This window comes from Chionomys nivalis, chromosome 3 (genome assembly GCF_950005125.1).
Source record: "Chionomys nivalis chromosome 3, mChiNiv1.1, whole genome shotgun sequence".
NCBI lineage: Eukaryota > Metazoa > Chordata > Mammalia > Rodentia > Cricetidae > Chionomys > Chionomys nivalis.
Window position 1 is genome coordinate 87774008 of NC_080088.1, and position 27997 is coordinate 87802004.

The 27997-nt window shown below is 39.1% G+C and overlaps 1 protein-coding gene and 1 pseudogene across 1 annotated transcript in view; one reads left to right on the plus strand and one right to left on the minus strand.

Moving 5' to 3' along the window:
• Positions 1 to 3882: 3882 nt before the first annotated feature.
• LOC130871370 (cytochrome P450 3A11-like) overlaps positions 3883 to 27997 on the minus strand; it is a 44069-nt gene continuing 19954 nt past the window's right edge. The window contains exons 7-13 of the mRNA XM_057764711.1: positions 27840 to 27988; positions 13499 to 13626; positions 11889 to 11958; positions 9498 to 9658; positions 8513 to 8739; positions 6728 to 6890; positions 3883 to 3978 (exon numbers count right to left, since the gene is read on the minus strand). Coding sequence (XP_057620694.1) covers positions 3883 to 3978; positions 6728 to 6890; positions 8513 to 8739; positions 9498 to 9658; positions 11889 to 11958; positions 13499 to 13626; positions 27840 to 27988 — 994 coding nt within the window. The remainder of the gene's footprint in view (positions 3979 to 6727; positions 6891 to 8512; positions 8740 to 9497; positions 9659 to 11888; positions 11959 to 13498; positions 13627 to 27839; positions 27989 to 27997) is intronic.
• LOC130870827 (zinc finger protein 431-like) lies at positions 14456 to 16421 on the plus strand (annotated as a pseudogene).

The following is a 27997-nucleotide window of genomic DNA, read 5'->3' on the forward strand; positions in this document are numbered from 1 at the left end:
TTCTCAGCACCTATGCAGGGATTCCTGGTGGCCCCAATGAGCCCGGGACCAAGGGAAATAGGGGGCAGGGAGAGCAGGTCCAGGAGATCACAAGCAGAGACTGCAACCCCAGCAGCAGGGGCCTGCTTCCCCTGGTGGGGACCTTGAGGCCTGCCCTCTAGTCAGGCACTCACTGGTCTGTCAGTAATGTTTCTTTTACATAAGTGGGTGCTTTTATATTAGGGGCATCGATATTCAGGATTGAGACTTCATCCTGATGAATTGTTCCTGTTATGAGTATAAAATGTCCATCTCCATGTCTTCTGATTGATTTTAGATTGAAGTCATTTTTGTTAGATATTAGTATAGCCATGCCTGCCTGTTTCTTAGGTCTGTTTGATTGAAAAACTTTTTCCCAACCCTTTACTCTGAGTAAATGTCTGTCTTTGTGTTTGAGGTATGTTTCTTGTAAACAGCAGAATGTTGATCATGTTTTTGCATCCAATCTCTTAACCTGTGCCATTTTATATGTGAATTGAGTCCATTGATATTAAGTGATATTAATGACCAATGGCTGTTAACTCCATTTATTTATTTATTTGTTTATTTATTTATTTATTTTGGTGGTAGAGTTTGTATGTTTCCCTTCTTTGAGTTGTGCTGGTGGAGGGTTGTCAATGCTTGTGTTATTGTGGGTGTTGTTGGGTTCGTTGGGTTGTGATTTTCCTTCTATTACTTTCTGTAAGACTGGGTTTGTAACTACGTATGGTTTAAATTTGTTTTTATCCTGGAATTTCTTGTTTTCTCCACTATTGGTGAAAGAATGATTGGCTGTGTATAGTAGTCTGGGCTTGCATCCATGGTCTCTTAGTTTCTGCAGCACATCTATCCAAGATCTTCTAGGTTTCATGGTTTCCATAGAGAAGTCAGGTGTAATTTTGATAAGTTTACCTTTATAAGTTACTTGACCCTTTTCCTTTGCAGCTCTTAATATTCGTTCTTTATTCTGTATGTTTTGTGTTTTGATTATTATATGGCGACTGGATTTTTTTTTTTGATCCATTCTATTTGGTGTTCTGTATGGTTCTTATACCTTCCTAGGAATATCCTTCGTTAGGTTGGGAAAGTTTTCTTCTATAATTTTGTTGAATATATTTTCTGGGCCTTTGAGCTGTAATTCTTCTCCTTCTTCTACCCCTATTATTCTTAGGTTTGGTCTTTTCATGGTGTCCCAGATTTCCTGGATGTTTTGTAGTAAGAATTTGTTGAATATGCTGTTTTCTTTGATCGTTGTTTTTATTTCCTCTATAGTATCTTCAGCATCTAAGATTCTTTCTTCTATCTCTTGTATTCTGATGGTTTTACTTATCTCTGTAGTGTCTGTTCATTTATCCCAATTTTCCATATCCTGCCATTTCTTGGTTTGTGTTTTCTTCATTGTCTTCATTTCAGTTTTCAAGTCTTGAACTATTTCTCTTACCTGCTTGATTGCTTTTTCTTGGTTTTCTTGGGTATCTTTGAGGGATTTATTCATTTCTTCCAACTTTTTGTTAGTCTTCTTATCAATTTATTTAAAGGAGTTTTTCACATCCTGTTTAATGATCTCTAACATTTTTATAATGTTACATCTAAAGTCTATTTCTTCTACTTCTTCTGGATTAGAGCGTTCAAGTCTTCCTATTGTATGTTCACTGGATTCTGGTATTATCATGTTGCTTTTCAGATTCTTGGAGGAATTTTTGCATTGGCTCCTGCCCATCTCTTCCTTCAAATGCTGTTAGGAGAGTCTTGGCAGCTTGGTCCGATCTTTGCTGTGGATACCCGTGTAATTGGGGGGTTTTCTTGGTCTGCCCTCTCTTAGGTCCTCTCAGCACTGGAGTTGACTCTCGGATTCTCTCCCCCATGAAGTAGGCCCTCTGGAGGGATCTTCTAGTACAGGATTAGGGCCACTTGCTCTCTAGGGACCTCGCAGACAAAAGGACTGGGTACAGGCTCAGTGGAACAAAGAAACTTGTGCAGCAGTTGCACTCACCAATTTGTCTCCATACCCTCAGCCCTGAAGTAGGTTGAGTTGGGGGATTCTATGACCCCACATATGGAAAGAGGTGCCTGAGGGCAATCTGGGATTGGATAAGAAGAGAAAGGCAGTAGCCGGGAGAGAAGCCCCTGCTGAATGGCCAGAAAGTTTAGGGGATTGGAGTCTTAAGTGTTTTTTAAACATAAAGCAAAGAAAACCAGGCTACAATTCACAATCCCAGAGAACCTAGACAACAATGATGACACTAAGAGAGACATACATACATCTAATCTGCATGTGAAGTAGAAAAAGACACTTCTCCTGAGTAATATGTAGCATGCAGAACTTGGGAGAGGGTTAAAGGGGAGTGGAGAGGCTGGGAGGGGAGCAGAGAAAAATGTAGATCTCAATAAAAATCAATAATTTTTGTTTTTAATCCTCCTTCATTAATATATCTATTTTCATGATGTAAAAACATCATGTTATAGAATAGTGTTCACAGTAATAGAAGGAGCTATACACAATACTGGATTAGAAAAGGAATTAACAGTGTCACCCAGCTGTGAATGACATTAGCTACAATAAGGACCTGCCTGAAAGATATGCCCACTGGTGCAATTGTGGCACAAATGTTATGGGAATAACCAACCACTTTTTAATTGAATTTCAGGCCCATTCCATGAGATGGAATCCATACCTAACACTGTCATTGAGGCCAAGAACCTGAGACTAGATGAATACCTATTATTACTAATATATTAAATGAATATAGCAATAAAAAGATTCTTAATGACATAGTGCATCACTAAACTCTCATCAGAAAAGCTTCTTCCTGTAGTAGACAGTAATTAACAAGAAAACCTACAACTTGTCAAGATAAAGTGAAAAGAGACTTTGGAATGCTCGGCTCTGACCAGCATGACTATGTCATACCTCTACCATTAGGCTCAAAGATCCATGTGGAATAGAAGGCAGAAAGGTTCTAAGTGTCAGAGATAGTAGATGACTTCAAGGAAATAGCATTTTCCTGACACAGCATGGCAGATGTACATGTGAACTCCCAGAGACTGTTACAAGATCTGTATGAACACAAACCAGACAAAATCTTAGTGTAGAGGATCAGAGAATCCTATCCCTAGACAAGGAGCTATTGTCAATTGATAGGTCCTGAGAGAAGGAAAGCCAGTTTTCATCAATGGGCTGACACTGGGTTTGTCAACTGCACTCCAGGGCAGGCCTCACACCCAGGAATTGTTATCTAATTAAACTGGACTCCATGGTTTGTTTTGTTTAGATTAGTTTTGAAACAATGAGAGATAATATAGACCAGGATAAAAAGGGATATGGGGAAAGATCTGGAGGAGTTGCAGAAAAGGAATTAATTGGCCAAAATATATTGTATGAAAAACCTAAAGAATATAAAATATATTTGAATAGGATTTTTAAAGAAAGAGATATTTATATTTTTAGTGTAATATTATTGTAGAATATGGAGTCAATACATATGATTTAAATTTTATAATTAGTGTTACAATAATTTACATTTTCATCAGAAATTTATTGATCAATTCCAGAGACATTGTCACTCTCCAAAAAGCTCAAAGAAATTGATGGAGACAGCAAGAATTGGATGGAGATGATCCCATGAGGATCAGAGAAGATGAATTTCTCATTCTCTCAGCTGCCTTAGTCATTTCCTTTACATTAGATGATACTCTATTTTGACAATGAGAAAGTTCAGTGGACATACTGAATCCTTAACCATTCACCAAGTCCAGTTGATTAATCCTCCTCATCATGTTGGTTTTATTCATGAAGTAAATGAAAGATTCCAGTGTTCTTAAACACCACCTGAAGAGGAACACTGCAGACTCCTTGAGGGAAAGTCACACTCCAGTTATGAGCACATCCCGTGGTACAACCTTTAGAACAATGGGTTTTTCTGGTTTAAGAAGTGGTTTTCTGTGTAATTTCAAGGGAATCTGCAACCATGGAAGAAAAAAATATTGAGAATCAATGAGTGAGCCAACAACAACCCATAAAGAAAAGTAAAAACCATTCAGAATGCTGTTTTGCAGGTACATCTAAGCTGCATTTGAGGTCATATGCTTGGACTTCCTTTCTCTGAGCTGTGTCCATTAAATTGTGAAAGTATGCTTCTAATATGTATAAGGCAACATATTTATTGAGACTCTACTGTATACAGGGCTTGAGATGAAGCCATGCTCATTTATGTTATTTCTGTTCTATGCTACTTTAAAGTAAAAATGTTTTAGTTTTTAAATTAAATTAATTTTTAAAGTTTAATTTTTGTTTTGTTTTATTTTTTCAAGATAGAGTTTCACTCTGTGGCTGTGTCTGCCCCACATCTCATTATGTAGACCAGGCAGGCCTTAACTCACAGAGATGAGTTCTGCACTCTGAGTGCTGGTATTAAATGCATGTGCCACTAAGCCTGACCAATTTAACATATTTGAGCCTGATTCTTAGTTACTATGTCATATTGTTTTGTTTTAAGTCCTGAAAAGTTATTTTTTGTTTGTTGACATTTGCAAGTTAACCCTGAGAGGATACATTTCCACTCTATCAACAGTCCTCACAGCCTAGATCATATGTCACTAGTACAGTTGTGTCCATTCAGATAAGTCTTTAGGAGGATGGAGATTTGCTTGCTTTCCTAGCATATATTACGGCTTTGAAAGATGGGATAAATGAAGAATTCTGAGTCCTCCTGTGTTTTCTGTGGCGCTTTAGTCCCATGCTGTTCAGAGACAGAGGGGAGCAGTGCAGTAATCTTGTGATCACAAGAAAATGAGGGGAACAAAGTTGTCATGGAGATAGAGAGGTGCCAAATTAAGATGTCTGGAGCTTGCCAGAGCATCTGCCATTTGACAGGTGTGCCAGTGGCTCTCAAAACTTGACCCTTGGTTGTCTGCCTATATCTCTGTACATGCTTATGATTTAAATACTTTAGGGAGAAAGTTAAAATAAGTGAGGTCATGTGTTGACAAATCTAGATAATTTCCTTAAACCACAAATCTCAGAAGAAATATTTCCATCCCTTTATTCATTCAATAAAACAAATTGACAAAGAGAAGCCACATTTTAAATACACCAATCTCATAAATTTTAGCTATCCATTTTCATGAAGCAGGAACAAATTGTTCAGAAAAATGCAAATGCTTTCTCTAAATGTCCTATCACATTCTTTTAAGTTGTTAAGTAGTATACATGTGTTTTCACGAAGGCATAAAAATATGTACATAAAATTTATACACAAGTGTTATCTGTTATTTTTAAATTGGTTTTGATGTTTTTGTGAAAGAATATTAAAATTGTAAGCTCTACTTCAAAACATTTACTAAAGGCTTTCAATGCACAAATTGTCCACAAAGGACCACTGGAATGTGGAAGGAATGATATGAGGTGATATAGAAAAGATATGGGATGTCTTCAATACAGAGAAAAAGCACAACCAAACTGGAGGCTTTAATGACAAAGTATTAGCATAGGTGATAAATACAGCCTGCAGAAGCCAAAAGTAGAATATAAAGCACATGAGGAAATACATCCAAGAAGAAGATTCATTTGCAGAATTAACAAGAACTTGAATATGAGAGAAGAATGTGTAGGAAAAAAGAATACATTGCTTATGGAAACATGGCAGATGTTTGTTTTCTGGTGCAGAGGTCCTGAGAAGTGAGATAGAACCATCAAGATATCCCATAAGGTTGAAAATCATCCATAACCAGCAACTTAGTTAAGATTTATTTTTTTATTGTATGTGTAGGAGTGTTTTACTTACACAAGTGTTTGTATACCACATATGTATAGTCTCGCCAGACCAGAACGGAACACAAGCAGCCCTGGAAGTGGGTTTACAAATGGTTGTTAGCCAACTTGTGTGTACTGGGAAGTGAACTCAGGTACTTTGTAAGAGCAGCTAGTACTCTTAACCACTGAGCCATCACTTGAGCCCTAACATTTATGTTGTACAATAATGAGTCTCAATTTAGCATCGCATGGAAAGCCAGAGATGGGCTTTTAAAGCCATGCTCTGGTAAATTATTTTAGGATTTCAGACATGATCTCCAGGAATCATAAATTTCTGTTTTTGCTTTTGATATGGGGTATTCTGTAGCTCCTGCTGGCTTCAAATTCACTATGTAGCCAAGGATTACTTGAATTTCTGATCATCTTGCCTTGTCCTTTTGAGTACAGGGATTGCAGGTATACTTTCTCATAGCTGCTTCATGCATTTCTGGGGATGGGAACCAGGTCTTTGTGCATGCCAGGTAAGCACTTTGCCATTTGAGAAATATATATGAGTTGTAAAGCTCCTCAGTGATTCTAATATACAGCCAGTAGTTGACAGGACTGTCAGAGGAGGGCTTCTGTGAGTTCTGGAAGAATAGTGCACCACCCAACAAACATGAAGTTATGATCACTGAATTGCATACCAATTTTCAGTGGAAAATTACTGGAACTACAAATAGAATGCACATAATCCTGTCATACTGGCCTGCACTAACTCTTCATAATGCTACAGTTGTACTCTATACTGATACAGCACCTGAGGCCCCTCGATTCTTCCCTGGATACAAATAACTCATTCGGCCATAAAAAGAGTTAGCAAACCTCAAACAAGCAGATTCAATTTTTTATACAGAAACTTCAGTTTAAAAATGTCTCTCATAAAACATTATTTACAGAAATAGTATTTTCCCTCACCTGTGTTTCCTTACAAGGCTGGAAGAAGAAATTCTGCAGGAGTTTAGTGAGAGCAAGTTTCATGTTCATGAGAGCAAACCTCATACCAATGCATTTCCTGGGTCCATACCCAAAGGGCATGTACACATAAGGATTGATCCTGCCCTTGTTCTCCTTGCTGAACCTGGAGACACACAGTAATGACAAGTTAGAAAAGAATAGAAGCATAAGATCTACATACAAGAATTTACCTTCAGATATCTAAGCAGACATACAGGTAGATTAGGAAAGTTTCACTGAACTGATTCCAGGTATTTGGCTCTGAGAATTATACACTAAAAGTCCTTTCTGTCCCCCTTGCCCTAAAAAAATTTCCGTGAGATAAGACAAATTCTTTAGACAAAAAATGTATCCTATGTGTCTACTAGGGTTATGTGGTAGGGATAATGAACCACTGTCTGATTGGATCAGAGTTCCAATTTGCAGTGGTATTTAATGCCTGATACTGTTATTCTGGAGGTTATATGCACTAGGGTACTACTGTTGTTTTGTTAAGTGGACATGGTATCAAACTGTCTTCTGAATATTCATGTTTATACACAAAAATTAGTGCTGCTATTAGTCTGGTCAGAGAAGCTTCTGATTGCAGTGGGAGACAGTTAACACAGAGACTCATAACTGGTCTAGGTGCTGAGAATGAGTGATTGTGGAGTGCTCAGCACTTAATGGACATAGTATCATCCCCTGCAAGGCTCAGAGAGCATCTCAAAAGAGGGATCAGAATAAGGTAAGAGCCAGGGAATGAAAGGGGTGCTGTGAAACACTATCTTCTGGACCTGACACAGCCATTGTACGCATGAAATCCCAGCAGCTGTGGTTGCATAACAAGGCTAGACCATGTTGATACACTCCATCAAGGACTGGGGAGGGAGCTAGTGAAACATCACCTCTGTGAAGAGCTGTTGACAACTAATGGTTCCTGGGGTAGGGATATTCTTTTTATGGTGTAGCCTTGGTGATTTGTCCATTCTGCAGTAAATAACTCCTAGACCTGCACTTATGCAAGCAACCCTAATTAAAATCATGATTCACAAGACAACAGAACAACATGAATAGAGGAGGAGGGCTTGATGGGGACAAGCAAGGATTCAACAAGTGTGCAAGGGAGAAGTGATAGGAGGCGAATATGACAAAAATACCTTATACATACATGCAATTATCAACGAATAAAAAAATAACCAAGCCGGGAGGTGGTGGCGCACGCCTTTAATCCCAGCACTTGGGAGGCAGAGGCAGGTGGATCTCTGTGAGTTCGAGGCCAGCCTGGTCTACAAGAACTAGTTCCAGGACAGGAACCAAAAAATAGCTACGGAGAAATCCTGTCTCGAAAACTCCAAAAAAAAAAATAAAATAAAATAAAATAACCAAAATACTCTTTACTTACATGCTATTGTCAAAGAATAAAAGCAAATGGGGGAATACATGTCTTAAAGGTCTCTTCAAGATAATGCTGGGTTCCATCTCTCAAAAGCATGTGTTAGTTAGACTGAAGGAAAGCGGGTTCCTGCCTCACACTTAAGTTGGTCATTTGTTACTTGATGAAGGAGGATGAAAACACTGTATTTAAATTCTCATTTTTTCTTCCCATCTCTCTTACCCTCCCCCTTTTTCCCTTTCTCTGTCATTCTCTTCACAGAATGAAAATAGATACTAAATCCCATTTAGATCATCTTTTCATAAGAGGCACTATAGTATATACAGCCCAGCAAAGTTCATTGCAGTTTCCCACTACTGGAATTCTGGTACCTTTCAGGGCGAAATTCTTCAGGCTCTGGCCAGTACTGTGGGTCACGGTGAAGAGAAAAAGTTGATATCATCACTACTGACCCCTTTGGAATAAACACACCATTCATTTCCACATCTTGTTTACAGACTCTCTCAAGTCTGTTAGAAATTGAGTATAATCTGAGGGTTTCACTAAACACCATGTCTAGGTACTCCATCTCCATCACTTTATCATAGCTGGGAGGTGCCTGGGAAGAAAGAAAAAGGTTTGTTCCGGTATTTTAGATTACCTTTCAATCGATCTGCATTGTACTGTTGAGTTCTCAGTAGTCCAAAGTTGAGCTGAGCATTGCAAAGGTCATAGGCACTTATAACACATTTTAAAGGATTTTAAAATTGTTTTATTTTATGAGTGTAGCTGTTTTGCCTACATATGTGTATGTGTGCCACATAAGCACAATGTCCACAGAAGTCAGGAGAGGGCATCAGATCCCTTGTGACTGACATTATATACAGTCGAGGGTTGCCATTTGGGTACTGGGAATCCATCCTAGATGGATTTTCTGAAAGATCAGCCAACGCTCTTAACCATTGAACTATCTGTCCAGTCTCTTACAGAATGGTTAGAATAACTATCACTTGGGCTTTAAAGATATCTCAATTTTTGAATTGTCTAGTATGCAATCCTGAGTTCAGATACGTATCATTCATAAAGCCAGACATAATGGCTCACATCTATAATCCCAGCAAAGTAGGGGAAGGGGCAGAGACAGGGCATGCCTGGTGATCCTTTTCCAGACTGCCTAACCAATTTGATGATCTCCAGATTCAGTGAGAATACCTATGTCAAAAACCATGGTGGAGAGTGATTTAGAAAAATACCCAGTACAGGTCTACTATCTATATGTGTGTGTATTTGCACGTGCACACACACACACACACACACCAATTTTTGTGATAAGAAGCTGCATCTTTTCCCCTTCTATTCTAAGCACTGTCCATTCACCTTATTGGGCAGAGCCACATCAATCTCCTCACGCAGTTTCTTCTGGATATCAGGGTGAGTAGCCAGTAAATACAGGACAAAGGCAAGGGTGCTGCTGGTGGTTTCGTAGCCACCAAAAATAAAAATAATTGACTGGGCCATGATTTCTGCATCAGACAGAACTGAAAGTAAGAAAACATTTCAGGAAAGTCAGGTCAGGGTGTACCAACACAGAAGAGATAAGGAGATAATCAAACAAGGCTCCTGTTTCGCTAGAGAGAAATATGGAGAAGTCCCTCAGTCACCCTGGGACCGTTATCACTTTGACATCCATGTGACAGCCAGAGAAGGTAAAGTTTGCTTCAGTCAGGATTCTCCCAAGGTCTATGCTATGTTCCTCCTCAGTGGGCAGTTTCAAGACACGTAGCATATTCTGTTTTTTAAGATATATTTTTATTTTTTATTTACATATATTTGTGTCTGTCTTGGAGTTTTGGTTGACTTTCAACTGAGTCTTTATTGTACTCTTGAGTTGTCAGTATATGCAAAGTTGACTTAGCATAACAAAGGACCTAGGCACTTACAACACATTTTAATGTGTTTTAAAATTGTTTTAGTTTATGTGTGTAGGTGTTTTGCCTACATATATACTTGTGTATGTGTATTTGTATCTGTGCGTGGGTGCCATGTATGTGTTTGTTGTGGCTATAGTGTTTAGAAGAGAGTATATGATTCCCTAGACATGGAGTTTTATAACATTTATAACATTGTGAGCTTTCAGAGGTAGGTGCTGGGAACTGAACTCCAGTCCTTTGTTGGAGGTTAACAATTTTAATTTTAATTCTTCACCTTTGGTAGAGGTTAAAAGTTTTAATTTTAATTTTATTTTTAATTATTTATGTATGTGTACTAACATGTGTAGAAGTTCCCATGATGAGCAGAACATGGCATTGGAGTCCATATAGCTAGAGTTACATGCAGTTGTAAACCTTTTGCCAAGAGTGCTGTGACTCTGCTGTTGACAAAGTTTTTTTCCCAATTAGTATAAGTCCTTGCTACAACATTGAAACTGGACTATAAGCCCACAGTCAGTGGGCATTTTTAAAGTTAATATCTATTTTAGAACTCGAAAATAAACAGGTCAGAGGATATATAGCTCAGTAAGTGGAGAGCTAGCCTGGCATGAATAAAGCCATAGGCTCAATCCCAGTGCTGTATAAACTAGGCATGGTAGGACAGAAGTTAAAAGGTCATTCTCAGGCACACTATAAATGTGAGGCCAGCCTGGCCTACATGAGACCTGGTCTGAAAAGGAGCAGGACATACAGACCAATTTGAAGTTAGTTGATCACATGAAAGTGTTTAAAGTGGATAAACTGGAGAGAATTCCAAACAAAACACATGATGACTTTAAAACACAAATTTGGGGACCTAGAAGATCATATTGCTATATATAAGCAATTGTGTGCACTAGAAATAAGGAAATAGGTAAGAATGGAAGACTCCCTTTACATTAACTTCTGATGTTCACATCTAGAATAAAGTCTGGAAATTAACAACCAAGATAGTAATAATAGTTTTAAATTTTAAATTAAAACATAAACATAGATGGGAGACTGGAGAGATGGCTCAATAAGTATGTGTACTTGTTGCACATGCCTGAGAACCTCAGTTTGAATCCTTCAGTCCCTATGTCAAATCCTGTGTTGTAACACACTCCTGTGGCCTCAGCTCTGTGGATCATAGAGACCTTCTGCCTTCCAGCCTAACTCCAGGTTCAATAAGAGTCTCCGTCTGGAGGAAATAAGGCAGAGAGTGATTGAAGAAGATACTTCGTGCCTTCCTCTGGTATCCACAGAGATATAGGGGTGTAAACATGTGTACACACTCATGCACGCATGCATATAATATCCAAAGAGGACAAAAAGTAATTTTTAAGTATGGAAGAATGAAGAGAACCAGTGTGTTTCTACAAAGAGGTTTTCCCCAGATGCAGTGTTTTTAACATACAAAGAGATGTAAACAATCACTATAGAATAAGGTAGAGAACACATGCACAGCAGGGGTTCCTAGATAACATAAGCACCATTTGTGTACATGCCTCTTAAATGGATGTTTAAATTTAGATGTCTGGGTCAAGTTCCCAGTCAGTGTGCTGGGAAAGACTGAAATAGCACCTGTGTAGAGCTAGGTGACACACAGAGGCCACTGAAGACTCCCATCATGGCTACCCTTTGGAACGAATTTGTGCCCATGTGCTTCTAGACAATTCCATGTAGATGATAGCCATGTCCTTCTTTCAGTAACCTGACAGAGGTATTCTTCTGCTAGAAAACCTTCCCCCTCATTTTCTGAGTGATGTGACCACTCCCTGAGAGCTTCCTTGTTCGTAGACTAGGGAGTCCTGGTTACCTTTATGAGACTCTTTGTCTTTGGAATTATTTTGAGTGTTCATCATCAGCTGAAGAAAATCCACTCGGTGCTGGAAACAGAAAGAGAAGTTGCAAAAATAGAAGGTCAGTGGTGTGGTCAAAGGTCAGAGGTAGATCAGGAGTGCAGAAGCTCGCCCTTCTTTCTGAGAATGTAGCTCCCTTAAATTCACAAATGTGGTAAGTGTTGCTTGAGTCCTTAAAGAACAAAAGCAACTGTAGCTGAACCAGAAGAAATCTAGCTGATTTATCAATCATTTTACAATAAATTACAATAGGTATAAACTTAAAAAATAACATTGATTTTTTGGAAAATGTTTTTGTAGGAGATGAAAATAGTATTTCCCTTGTTTTAATCATTTTTATCTGTTCTTAGAGGTTTTCATAGATGTATACAATGAGATATAGTCATACCCACCCCACCTTTTCTTCCATTAGATTCCTTCTAGATCCCTTGTAACATTTCTTCTTCCAAACCTCATGACTTTTCGTGTCTGTATAAACTGGTACTCAAATCAAATAAAAAAAAAACCTCTCTAAGTCTTCCAGAACCTCTCTCAAATTTTTACCACTTTCCAAACTTTTTATTTCGACAGACCAAGTGAAATATTTTATATATTTATTAAAAACAGAATACCAACTACTCTTCAATTCCTGAAACCCTATTATATTCTGTGCTCTTATGCATCAGTTGTTTCTATGGACCTGCAACTTTCATTAAATAAAAAAAAAATAACCCTTTGAGTCCAAGTGCTGCCCATATGTCCCTGTCTGTTGGGTCATTCACTGGTACATGGGAAACCTATTGGTGGCTACACCCTCTCTCTGCAGCCATTAAGTTCTAATAGTTCCTCATGTGGTGTAGGATGGTCTTCTTTCTATGTGTTGCTTTCATTGATTAAATAAAAAGACTGCCTTGGCCTTTTGATAGGACAGAATCTTAGATAGGCAGAGTAGAGAGAACAGAATGCTGGGAGAAAGAAAACAGAGTCAGGCAGATGCCATGCTTCTCCTACCCAAGAGGGACGATGGTTAGACTCATGCCAGTAAGCCACAGTCAAGTGGCGATACACATTAATAGAAATGGGTTAATCAAGATGTGAGAGTTAGCCAGTAAGAGGCTAGAACTAATGGGCCAGGCAATGTTTAAATGAATACAATTTGTGTGTTGTTATTTTGTGTGTAAAGCTAGCTGTGCGGGAGCCCGGCAGGATGAAAAGCAGGCCTGCTCTGCTCATCACTACACTCATGGAGGTATGGGATTTGGAGAGGTCCTCCATCATCTATGTTGGAGATTTGTTGGTGTTATCTTGTGCTGGTCTTGTGCCTTGTCATTTTTTCTTAATTCCAATCCTTACACAGTGTGCTCTTGATTTTATTTGTTTTGTTAAGGGTTAATTCCTGACTTATTCTCAACCAGTTTTTCAAAATTCCAAATTTTCCTCTCACAAAAATAAAAATATCATTTTCTCTCTCTAAACATAACCTTTTCTATCTACTTTTAGTGATAGATGAAGTGAAGCACACAGCTCACATGTTCACAGCCCAACATATTACATACCCTGTACCTCTCAGGAGATCATCACTTTTTACCTTCTCACCAGAGTTCAGCCGGTTTTCCTTCATTCTATCCACAAATTTTTTGAAGAATGCTATTGAATCCTTTGGGTATCTGGAGACATTTAGCATCTCATATATTGGTGTAAGAAATGGAAAGAGTACTGAAAAGGATAGACAAATAATAAATTTTAGTGGAAATACAGGTTTTATGTAGTGAAACCATGAAACAGTCTAAAGAATAAGTCACCAGTGTCTCAACCAAACCATTCTCTCTGTGACGTTGCTCACACTGGGTCACCACCATAATGTTCCTTCTGCATTGAGGAGTAGTGAAAGGAACAATTCTGACCCTTGGATTTAACTCTGCTCCTGTAGTTTGTGTGGATCCAAAATACAGACAGGGCCATTGACATGGTTCAACAGCTGAAGGGACCTACAGAATAGCCTAACAACCTGAGTTTGATCCCTGCATCCCACGCTGTGGAAGTAGAGAATCAACACATGCCATATAAACATCAAAGGATGTCCACAAACATAGACAAATAAATCAATAAATTTCTTTTTAAGCAATAAATAAACAAACAAGTAGATAAATAGGTAGATTTCTTATTAGCTGATAAGTAGTAAAGAAAGAACAGCCAAGGTAGCATTTGTTTTTCAGTTGGCATGATAAAAACAAAATTAGCACCAGAAAGGATATTTGGAAAATTAGATGTCTGTGCAAATTAATTATATAAATATCCTTATCGTATAATAATCTTACTAAATAACCAACAGTTTAAGAAATCCAGCAAGAAACTGGAAAATTTATTGAGATACAGTTTTGGGTCAGAGTACTTGTCTAGCATGCACGAGATCTTGTGATCTCCTTCAAGTAGCAAAAGAATACAAAATGTCGGAAGTGGAAGTGGAACCAGTCCTGTGTGCTGTTCAACTAAAACTCCTCCAGGAAACTACGTGGAGCGCTTGGGAAAACAAGGAAACCGCGACATGAATGCAGTGACCTATGATGATGTGCATATTGATTTTACTTGGGAAGAGTGGACTTTGCTGAATCCTTCCCAGAAGAATCTCTACAAAGATGTTATACTGGAGACCTACAGGAATCTCACTATTATAGGATACACTTGGGAAGACCATAATATTGAAAATCATTCTCAATGGTCTAGAAGATATGAAAGAATGCAGTTACCTATGGTGATGTGCATGTTGACTTCACTTGGGAAGAATGGGCATTGCTGGAACCTTCCCAGAAGAATCTCTACAAAGATGTGATGCTAGAGACCTACAGGAACCTCACTATTATAGGATACTATTGGGAATACAATACTATTGAACAACATTGGCAACATTCTACAGGGTACGAAAGGCAGAAAAAAAGTCAAACTGGAGAGAAACCTTCTTTATCTACTCAGTGTCTTAAAGCCCTTGGATATGACAGTCATCTTCAAAGGCATGAAAGAACAAATTCTGAAGTGAAACTGTATGGATGTAATCAGTATGATAAAGACTTTGTACATCACAGTCGTCTTCAAATGCCTAATAGAACACATACTGGAGAGAAAGCATATGGATGTGATAAAGCCTTTACATGTATCAGTCATCTTCAAAGGCATATAATAAGACAAACTGGAGAAAAACCTTACGAATGTAATCAATGTGGTAAAGCTTTTGTATGTCATAGTCATCTTCAAAGGCATAAAATAACCCATACTGGAGAGAAACCCTATGAATGTCATGAGTGTGGTAAAGCCTTTTTATGTATCAGTGAACTTCAAAGACATATAATGAGACACACTGGAGAGAAACCCTATGAATGTAATCAGTGTAGTAAAGCCTTTGTATGTATCAGTGATCTTCAAAGACATATAAGAACTCATGCTGGAGAGAAACCCTATGAATGTAATCAGTGTGGGAAAGCCTTTGCAAGGCAGGGTTATCTTCATATTCATAAAAGAACACATACTGGAGAGAAACCCTATGAATGTAATCAGTGTGGGAAAGCTTTGGTAAGTCAAAAAAATCTCCAAACACATGAAAGAATGCATACTGGAGAAAAACCTTACGAATGTAATCAATGTGGTAAAGCTTTTGTATGTCACAGTCATCTTCAAAGGCATAAAATAACCCATACTGGAGAGAAACCCTATGAATGTCATGAGTGTGGTAAAGCCTTTGCATGTATCAGTGATCTTCAAAGGCATATAAGAACACATACTGGAGAGAAACCCTATGAATGTAATCAGTGTGGGAAAGCCTTTATAAGTCAAAAAAGTCTCCGAACACATGAAAGAATGCATACTGGAGAAAAACTTTACAGATGTAATCAATGTGGTAAAGCTTTTGTATGTCACAGTCATCTTCAAAGGCATAAAAGAACCCACACTGGAGAGAAACCCTATGAATGTCATGAGTGTGGTAAAGCCTTTGCATGTATCAGTGATCTTCAAAGGCATATAAGAACACATACTGGAGAGAAACCCTATAAATGTCATGAGTGTGGTAAAGCCTTTACAAGGCAGAGTTATCTTTACATTCATATAAGAATACATACTGGAGAGAAACCCTATGAATGTAATCAGTGTGGGAAAGCCTTTGCATGTCACAGTTATATTCAAAAGCATAAAAGATCCTATACTGGAGAGAAACCCTATGAATGTAATCAGTGTTGTAAAGCCATTTGCCCATCACAGCACTCTTTCAAAGCATAAAAGGACACATAACTCGAGAGAAGGACTATGCTTGTAATCATTATGGTAAAGGATTTGGTCATCATAGTACTGTTCAACAGCGTAAAAGGACACACACTGGAGAGAAATCCTATGAATTTTATCAGTGTGGTAAAAGTTTGGCATACCACAGTCAACTTCAAGGCATAAAAGAACACATACTGGAGAGAAACAGTATGAATATATGTGTTAAAACTTCTGCTCATTGTGGAGGCCTAAAATTGTGAGCCTGTAATCAACCCAATTATAAAATGGGGCACTGAGCTTAACAGAGAATTCTCAACAGAAGAAGTTCAAATGGCGAAAAGACATTTAAGGTCATGCTCAACTTCCTTAGTGATCAGGGAAATGCAAATCAAGACAACTTTAAGATACCATCTTACACCTGTCAGAATGGCTAAAATCAAAAACACCAATGATAGCCTTTGCTGGAGAGGTTGTGGAGAAAGGGGTACACTCATCCATTGCTGGTAGGAATGCAAACTTGTGCAACCACTTTGGAAAGCAGTGTGGTGGTTTCTGAGAAAATTCAGGATCAACCTACCCTTGGACCCAGCAATACCACTCTTGGGAATATACTCAAGAGATGCCCTATCATGCAACAAAAGTATATGCTCAACTATGTTCATAGCAGCCTTGTTTGTAATAGCCAGAACCTGGAAACAACCTAGATGCCCTTCAATGGAAGAATGGATGAAGAAAGTATGGAATATATACATATTAGAGTACTACTCGGCAGTAAAAAACAATGACTTCCTGAATTTTGCAGGCAAATGGACGGAAATAGAAAACACTATCCTGAGTGAGGTGAGCCAGACCCAAAAAGAGGAACATGGGATGTACTCACTCATATTTGGTTTCTAGCCATAAATAAAGGACATTGAGCCTATAATACGTGATCCTAGAGAAGCTAAATAAGAAGGTGAACCCAAAGAAAAACATATAGGCATCCTCCTGAATATTAACCTTCATCAGGCGATGAAAGGAGACAGAGACAGAGACCCACATTGGAGCACCAGACTGAAATCTCAAGGTCCAAATCAGGAGCAGAAGGAGAGAGAGCACGAGCAAGGAACTCAGGACCGTGAGGGGTGCACCCACACACTGAGACAATGGGGATGTTCTATCAGGAACTCACCAAGGACAGCTGGACTGGATCTGAAAAAGCATGGGATAAAACCGGACTCGCTGAACATAGCGGACAATGAGGACTACTGAGAAATCAAGAACAATGGCAATGGGTTTTTGATCCTACTGCATGTACTGGCTTTGTGGGAGCCTAGGCAGTTTGGATGCTCACCTTACTAGACCTGGATGGAGGTGGGTGGTCCTTGGACTTCCCACAGGGCAGGGAACCCTGATTGCTCTTTGGGCTGATGAGGGAGGGGGACTTGATTGGGGAAGGGGGAGGGAAATGGCAGGCGGTGGCAGGGAGGAGGCAGAAATCTTTAATAAATAAATATATAAAAAATTGAAAAAAAAGAATACAAAATGTCTCGAGAGAGTATGTGATGTGGGAGTGATTTCTTTCTAATCTGTTGCATTCATTGATTAATTAATAAAGAAACTGCCTAGGCCCATTTGATAGGCCAACCCTTAGGTGGGTGGAGTAAACAGAACAGAATGCTGGGAGAAAGAAGCCGAGTCAGGCAGTCGCCATGATTCTTCCACTCCAGACAGACGCTGGCTAAGATCTTTCTTGGTAAGCCAGCTCGTGGTGCTACACAGAATATTAAAAATGGGTTAGATCAATATGTAAGAGCTAGCCAATAAGAGGCTGAAATTAATGGGCCAGGCAGTGTTCAAAAGAATACAGTTTCTGTGTAATTATTTTGGGTAAAGCTAGCCATGCGGGCAGCCGGATGCCAGGAATGTAGCCCGCTGCTGCTCTTCACAACAAGTATGAAATAAACCAAGACCAGATAGAGAAAAGGTATGGCGAGGTTTATGTTGTGGGATAATCTTTTGGAACAATGTGAAGATGTCTTTCTGCTAAGACACTTTTGGATTGGTTTAATAAAGAGCTCAGTCGCCAATAGCTAGGCAGGAGAGGATAGGCAGAACTTCCAGTAGGAGAGAGGCATCTGGGAAGAAGAGAGGTGAAATTCACCAGCAAGGTGTGGGGGCAGGGGTTGGAATTGGAAGTCAGATGTACATATGAAGTAAAGGTAATGAACCATGTGGTAGAAGGTAGATTAATAGAAATGGGTTAATTTAAGTTATAAGAGCTAGTGGGAAACAAGCCTAAACTAAGGCCAAACTCTCATATTAATAAGAAGTTTCCATGTCATTACTTGTGTTCTGGTGGTCCACATAAAGTCCAGCCACAGGCTTACAGCCTTAATTTTTTACATCTCAAATATCAGACTTTATAGTGTGAAATAAAATTTTAAAACAACTAACTCCAGGGCAGGAGAAATGACTCATTGGTAAAATATTTGCTGTGCAAGGACCAGATCTGAGTTTAATACCCAGCACCTCTGTAAAGCCAAGGTCAAAGACAGGTGACCAATCTCAGATAGAAAGAAAAAAAAAATCACATGATCTCCCTCAGTTCCAGAGTCTAGCCTATAATGAAAAATGCAAATATGTGAAAGGTATAAGTGTAGTTATAGGATAACGCTCAAAAGGAGACAAGGAGAGGATGATACTTGGTGTTGAGGATGGAATGTAGGGAAAAGGACAAAAGTGCTGTGTATGGAAAAGTAATTGACAGAGAAAATATTAAAACCCCAAATGAGGCAACCGTTAACTGTACCCAGAACATACACACACCAAAATATTACTACAGGACCTAGAGAGATTGCTCTACAGTTAGAACTGGCTGCACTTAGAAAGGACCAGGATTTGATTCCCAACACCAATGTAGCTTCTCTTAAGCATGCATAACTTCAAATCCAGGAGATTCAATGCCCTTTTATGGCCTGGGCTGGCCTTTAATTCATGTGGTATACATGCATGCAGGTAAAACACCCATACACATAAGATAAAAATAAGTAAATCTTCTAAAAATGTTAAAGCAATTCAGCTATATAAGAGAGATGATCTAAAAGCAGACATTAGCATACCTAGCTTAGGTTTTTAATTGCAATAGGACCAAGGAAATTCTAATCAAAACCACAGGTCCAGCCTGCAGCATATCCAATAAGCAGCAATGATTAAAGTCATAGGAGAGCCAAGTGTTGGGTGGGACATGGGGAACTTGGAACTCTCCTGCATTTCCAGAAGACATATAAAAAGCTGCATCTACCGTGGAAAACATATGTTTAGTTGTTTAATATGTTTAAATGGGGTTACTTTGTAATGCAGGAACAATGATTTTGAATATATCTCAGAACATTAAAACAAATATTTAAACGTAACCTTGTATTGAAATGCTCATAGCAGCAAAATTCATGGCAAACATATAAAACTAACTTCAATGTCTATAAACTAATATAGAATATTACTCATTCATAGACATAGGAGACAGTTACAGTAGTGTCACTTAATAGTGTTCTACATGACAGAGGCCTGTCACGGAGACTGTATAGTCTATGATCCCATGTGTAATATGCATATATAGAGAAAATGAATTAGTGGTTGCTTAGGTCAAGGCTGCTTGAAGGACAATGGTGCAAATTTGCAGCATGGCTAGAACAAAGTCTTCTGCAGTTGACATTGGTAGATCATCAGTCAGTGCAGACCCCTGACTGATCAAAGTGCTGAGAATAAGTGACTGTTGAGTGCTGAGTCCTACATGGAGCATCTATATCAATATCCCCACCACTCCAGGCTGAAGGAACATCATGAAAACTAATGTGGGGGTAAAATAAGGGCCGGGACAGGTGTTGTGATGATGTGGGGTTCTGTTCTGTGTGTTATGAATGTTTTATTACCGTTGGTTAATAAAGAAGCTTCTTTGGGTCAGAATGTAGCCAGATGAGAAATCTGAACAGAGATATATAGAGAGGGTAAGCAGAGTCAGGGAGACGCCATGTATGTGCCAAAGGAGACAGATGCTAGAAGTTTAAATGGTAAGCCATAGCCTTGTAGTTAAATACAGAATGGCTGAAATGGGTAATTTAAGATTTAACAGCTAGCCAACAATAGGCCAGAGCTAATAGGCCAAGAAGTAATGTAATTAATATGATTTCTGTGTCATTACTTGAATCTGTGCAGCCAGGAAACCAACAAGCAGTCTCCGTTTACAGTGTGAAATACCATATCCTGGACACAGCATGGACCACTCTTGAACTTATCACCTGTAGGGGAGACCCAGTCAATCACCTTGCTTGTAGGGCGGGGTCCCCCAAGGATATTTTTTACTTATAAAGATTGCAGGTGTGCTCCCCGCCTTCCCTTCTGCTTTCCTGTTCTCTGCTGGAACTTTGGTTTCTGTGAGTCTTTCCCTAATTAAAGCTAAATATTTTACTATAATTTCCGTCTGTCGTTCATTTACGCCGCTACAATCACCTGCATGAGATCACACCAATAATATCGGTAAACATCCTAGCAGGCAGAATTTGCTGGACTTACTGTTTGGCCAAAAAAAAGAGATGGGGCATTAAATTGAGAGAAAGGTGTGTTGGGGTGACTGTGGGAAGTGGGGCTGAAAATTAGGGAAGGTATAATCAAGATAGATTGTATACCTTTATGACATTGTCAAAGGATAAATAAAATAATTATAAAATAAAGAGAGGAGGCGCAGACGGAAGCGGTGGATGGGGGATAGTCCAGGCATGAAATAGTGAAGCCCATCCTGAGAGCAGATCGCCCCACTACAATTAAATCAAGTAGGTTTTGGGGGGCTTGGCCTGCAGAGAGGGAGGCCTTTTATTGGCAAGGTCCATGGGTGAACTGAGAGCCTGGTCCTGTCCCTGAAGACCCTCCTGAGTGGGGAGAGTGTTCTAGGCCGATGCCAGGACACAGGAAACGGAGCAGGAGCATTACCAGACCCCCTTCACCCCCCCCCGTTAGCCTGTGAGGGCTGATACCCTCTACTGGGGCTGCTCCTCCTCTGCTGTGACCTCTCTATTTCTGGCACATCCCAGCTTGTGCCCAGGGCCCTCCTTCACTGCCCCTCCCTTCTGCAGGCCGCGGGATCACCCAGTATAGCCTGTTTGGGCACTGGGTCAGGAGCTCGGGGCAGAGGGCAGCAGGAGTTTCTCTGTTTTGGTGGATGGCCTACAGAGGGGTAGACCTTTTGTGGACGAGTTCCCTAGCGAATGGGGGAGCCTGGTCCTGGTCCTGAAGATCCTTCTGAGTGGTGAGAGAGATCTTGGCCCACGGTGGGAGCCAGGAAACAGAGCGAGAACACTTTGTAAGCGGGGCTCTTGGCCAGCAGGGAAACCTGTTCCTGACTTAAAAGACCCATTAGATAGCATTGATAGGAGGAGATGGGCAGGTGCCAAGGCAAGAATTCACCCAACAATCTGAAAAACAACATGAAAACACCAGAACCCAATGATCTTACAACAGAAGGACTTGAGCACCGTATCACAGAAGAAGTGGAAAAAATTGACTTTATGAAAGCAATAGAGTCCCCTAAACAACATGTAAAAAACACCCTTATAGAAATGGATGAGAAGGATAACAAAAAGCTTGAAGAAATAAGTAAATACATAAATGATACCCTGGGAAACCAAGAAAAAACAATAAAACAGGTAATAGAAACAGTTCAAGAATTGAAAACGGAAATCAAAGCAAGGAAGAAAACACAAAATGAGGACCAGCTGGATATGGAAAATCTAGGTCAACGAGCAGAGGCTACAGAAACAAGCATAATCAATAGAATACAAGAGATAGAAGAATCTCAGATTCTGAAGACAACATAGAGAAAATAAATGCACTGATCAAAGAAAACAGCAAAGCCAACAAATTTTCATCACAAAACATTCAGGAAATATGGGACACAATAAAAAGACCAAACCTAAGAATAATAGGGATACAAGAAGGAGAAGAGTCACAACTCAAAGGCCCAGGAAATATTTTTAACAAAATTATAGAGAAAACTTTCCCAACATAAAGAAAGATATTCCTTTGAATATTCAAGAAGCATATAGAACACCAAACAGACTGGATCAAAAAAAACATTCCCTCACCATACTATAATCAAAACACAAAATATACAGATTAAAAAAAGAATATTAAGAGCTGCAAAGGAAAAAGGGCAAGTTACTTATAAAGGTAAACTGATTAGACTTAGACCTGACTTCTCTATGGAAACCATGAAAGCCAGAAGGTCCTGGATAAAACTGCAGAAACTAAGAGATCATGGATGCAAACCCAAACTACTATACCCAGCCAAGCTATCGTTCACTATCAATGGAGAAAACAAGACATTCCAGGATAAGAACAAATTTAAACAATACGTAGCCACAAATCCAGCCCTACAGAAAGTAATAGAAGTGAATCACAACACAAGGAATCAACGTAGCCAACACTGCCTACAATAACTCAGGCATCTAGTGACCCTTCACCAGAACAACTCAAAGAAGGGAGACACACAAACTCTACTACCAAAAACAATAGTAATAACCGGAGTAAACAACCACTGGTCATTAATATCACTTAATATTAATGGTCTCAATTCACCTATAAAAAGGCACAGACTAAAAGATTGGATCCAACATTCTGCTGTTTGCAAGAAACACATCTCAACCACAAAGACAGGCATCTACTCAGAGTAAAGGGTTAGGAAAAGGTTTTTCAAGCAAATGGTCCTAAGAAAAAAGCAGGTGTGACCATACTAATTTCTAACAAAACGGACTTCAAACTAAAATCAATCAGAAGAGATGAAGAGGGACATTTTCTACTCATAACAGGAATAATTCATCAGGATGAAGTCTCAATTCTGAAAATCTATGGCCCATAATATAAAAGCACACATTATGTAAAAGAAATATTACTAAAACTCAAGGCAGATATCAAACCACACACACTAGTAGTAGGAGACTTCAACACACCTCTCTCACCAGTGGACAGTCAAACAGACAGAAACCTAATAGAGAATTAAGAGAATTGTTGGAGGTAATGAAGCAAATGGACTTAACAGACATCTATAGAACACTCCACCCAAATAGGAAAGAATATACCTTCTTCTCTGCAGCTCATGGAACCTTCTCGAAAATTGACCACATACTCGGAAACAAAGGAAACCTCCACAGATACGGAAAAAAAAATCAGTGTCCACCTGTGTCTTATCAGATCACCACGGATTAAAGTTAGAAGGCAACAACAATGCTACCCCCAGAAAGCCGACAAACTCATGGAAACTGAACAGTCAACTACTGAACCACACATGGGTCAAGGAAGAAATTAAGAAAGAAATTAAAGTCTTCCTTGAATTTAATGAAAATAAAGAGACAACATACTCAAACCTATGGGACACGATGAAAGCAATGCTCAGAGGAAAGTTCATAGCACTAAGTGCCCACTTAAAGAAAACGGAGAAAGCATACATTGGGGACTTAACAGCACGCCTGAAAACTCTAGAAAAAAAGAAGCAGAAACACCCAGGAGGAATAGAAGACTGGAAATAATCAAACTGAGGGCAGAAATCAACAAAATAGAAACACAGAAAACAGTCCAAAGAATCAATGAAACAAAAAGTTGGTTCTTGGAGAAAATCAACAAGATCGACAAACCCCTATCCAAACTAATTAAACGACAGAGAGAGAACACACAAATAAATAAGATCAGAAATGAAAAGGGGGACATAATCACAGACACAGAGGAAATTCAGAGAATCATTAGATCTTACTACAAAAGCCTGTATGCCACAAAACTGGGAAATGCAAAAGAAATGGACATTTTTTGGATAAGTACCATATACCAAAGCTAAACCACGAACAGGTGAATGACTTAAATAGACAGATTAGTCACGATAATTAGAAACGGTTATCAAAAATCTCTCTTCCAAAAAAAGCCCAGGACAAGATGGTTTCAATGCAGAATTCTACCAGAACTTCGAAGAAGAGCTAATCCTATACTTCTTAATGTATTTCACAATATAGAAACAGAAGAGTCATTGCCAAATTCCTTTTATGAAGCTACAGTTACCCTGATACCAAAACCACACAAAGACTCAACCAAGAAAGAGAATTACAGGCCTATCTCACTCATGAACATTGATGCAAAAATTCTCAATAAAATACTGGCAAACTGAATCCAAGAACACATTAGAAAAATTATCCATTATGATCAAGTAGGCTTCATCCCAGAGATGCAGGGCTGGTTCAACATACGCAAATCTATCAATGTAATCCAACATCTAAATAAACTGAAAGAAAAAAAACATATGATCATTTCATTAGATGCTGAAAAAGCATTCAACAAAATTCAACACCCCGTTATGATGAAGGTCTTGGAGAGATTAGGGATAAAGGATCATACCTAAATATAATAAAAGCTATTTACAGCAAGCCAACAGCCAACATTAAATTAAACAGAGAAAAACTCAAAGCCATCCCACTAAAATCAGGAACACAACAAGGTTGTCCACTCTCTCCATACCTCTTCAATATAGTGCTTGAAGTTCTAGCAATAGCGATAACACAACATAAGGGGATCAAGGGGATTCGTATTGGAAAGGAAAAAGTTAAGCTTTCATTATTTGCAGATGATATGATCGTATACATAAGCGACCCAAAAAACTCTACCAAAGAACTCCTACAGCTGATAAACACTTTGGGAATGTGGCAGGATACAAGATCAACTCCAAAAAAGTCAGTTGCCTTCCTATACACTAAGGATAAGGAAGCAGAGTAGGAAATCAGAGAAACATCACCTTTCACGATAGCCACAAATAGCATAAAATATCTTGGGGTACTCTGACCAGGGAAGTGAAAGATCTATTTGACAAGAACTTTAAGTCTTTGAAGAAAGAAATCGATGAGGACACCAGAAAATGGAAGGATCCCCCTTGCTCTTGGATTGGGAGGATCAACATACTAATAATGGCAATTCTACCAAAAGCAATCTATAGATTCAATGCAATCCCCATCAAAATCCCATCAAAATTCTTCACAGATCTGGAAAAGACAATAATCAACTTTATATGGAAAAACAAAAAACCCAGGATAGCCAAAACAATCTTATACAATAAAGGAACTTCTGGAGGCATTACCATCCCTGACTTCAAACTCTATTACAGAGCTACAGTATTGAAAACAGCTTGGTATTAGCATAGAAACAGAGAAGTTGACCAATGGAATCGAATAGAAGACCCTGGCTTTAACCCACAAACCTATGAACACCTGATTTTTGATAAAGGAGCTAAAAGTATACAATGGAAAAAAGAGAGCATCGTCAACAAATGGTGCTGGCAAAACTGGATGTCAATCTGTAGAAGAATGAAAATAGATCCATATTTATCATCATGCTCAAAACTCAAGTCCAAATGGATTAAAGACCTCAATATCAGTCCGAACATACTGAACGTGATCGAAGAGAAAGTGGGAAGTACTCTACAACACATGGGCACAGAGGAAAACTTCCTACGTATAACCCCAGCAGCACAGACATTAAAGGCATCATTGAATAAATGGGACCTCCTGAGACTGAGAAGCTTCTGTAAAGCAAAGGACACTGCCACTAAGACAAAAAGGCAACCCACTGACTGGGAGAAGATCTTCTCCAACCCCACAACTGACAAAGGTCTGATCTCCAAAATATATAAAGAACTCAAGAAACTAGACCGTAAAGGGCTAATCAACCCAATTAAAAAATGGGGCACTGAGCTTAACAGAGAATTCTCAACAAAAGAAGTTGGAATGGCGAAAAGACATTTAAGGTCATGCTCAACTTTCTTAGCGATCAGGGAAATGCAAATCGAGTCAACTTTAAGATACCATCTTACACCTGTCAGAATGGCTAAAATCAAAAACACCAATGATAGCCTTTGCTGGAGAGGTTGTGGAGAAAGGGGTACACTCATCCATTGCTGGTGGGAATGCAAACTTGTGCAACCACTTTGGAAAACAGTGTGGTGGTTTCTCAGGAAATTCGGGATCAACCTACCCCTGGACCCAGCAATACCACTCTTGGGAATACACCCAAGAAATGCCCTATCATACAACAAAAGTATATGCTCAACTATGTTCATAGCAGCATTGTTTGTAATAGCCAGAACCTGGAAACAACCTAGATGCCCTTCAATGGAAGAATGGATGAAGAAAGTATGGAATATATACATATTAGAGTACTACTCGGCAGTAAAAAACAATGACTTCCTGAATTTTGCAGGCAAATGGACGGAAATAGAAAACACTATCCTGAGTGAGGTGAGCCAGACCCAAAAAGAGGAACAGGGGATATACTCACTCATATTTGGTTTCTAGCCATAAATAAAGGACATTGAGCCTATAATACGTGATCCTAGAGAAGCTAAATAAGAAGGTGAACCCAAAGAAAAACATATAGGCATCCTCCTGAATATTAAACTTCATCAGGCGATGAAAGGAGACAGAGACAGAGACCCACATTGGAGCACCAGACTGAAATCTCAAGGTCCAAATCAGGAGCAGAAGGAGAGAGAGCACGAGCAAGGAACTCAGGACCGTGAGGGGTGCACCCACACACTGAGACAATGGGGATGTTCTATCAGGAACTCACCAAGGACAGCTGGACTGGGTCTGAAAAAGCATGGGATAAAACCCGACTCGCTGAGCATAACGGACAATGCTGACTACTGAGAACTCAAGAACTATGGCAATGGGTTTTTGATCCTACTGCACGTACTGGCTCTGTGGGAGCCTAGGCAGTTTGGATGCTCACCTTACTAGACCTGGATGGAGGTGGGTGGTCCTTGGACTTCCCACAGGGCAGGGAACCCTCATTGCTCTTAGGGATGATGAGGGAGGGGGACTTGACTGGGGGAGGGGGAGGGAAATGGAAGGCAGTGGCGGGGAGAAGGCAGAAATCTTTAATAAATAAATAAAAAAAAAAGAAATAAAAAGTGAGCTCCTAATACTAAAGGAATCCTAAATCTTTTGAGTTTGACTAGAGTTTAGCTTATAGAAATATTTAACATAGAAATACAAGCAAACAATAAAACATAGAATTGGTACCAGCTATTTCCTTTATATAAAACTAAAGCAATTTAAATCTTTTTCAAAGTGGATGTACCTTTAATGCAAAGGAGAATCACTGAATCAACTATGACTTTGTTCTTTGGTTGTATGTCTTTGATTAAATTGAATTTTAGTAATGTAATCATTCCTCTTGTTTTATTTCATTTCTCACCAAAGAAATAAAAGATCATCCTGAAAAGGTTAAAAAATAAATAAAAAAAAAAAATAGAGAGGAGTAGTGTGTTAAGCCTTTAATCCCAGCACTCAGGAGGTAGAAGTAATGGGATCACTGTGATTTCAAGGCCAACCTGGTCTACACGGCAACTTCCAGACAAGTTGAACTACACATTGAGACTCTCTCTAAAAGAAAATTAAGTTCAAAAACCAAAGTAAGGATATACATGTCTTACTGCCTTGAATATTATTGTGCCTTTATGTACACAACATGATAAGCTTGTGAATTACATGTCAGGTGAATTATACACCAATAGAGCTGTTAGCTTTGGTAAGTGTGGAAGAGAAAGAAAGAACTTCAAACATTGCTACAGACAAGTGCACTGGGTCAAAAGGCAGAAGAACCATCATACATACCTATTGACATAAATAATGGCTCAAAAAAATCTAAATTTAACAGCTTCTTGGTCTTTTCCATAAAAGGATCATTTGGGTTGTTGAGGGAATCGACGTTCACACCAAATGCTGTGCTTGTAATGACATCCAAGCTGTAGGCCCCTAACACTCTGAGGAGA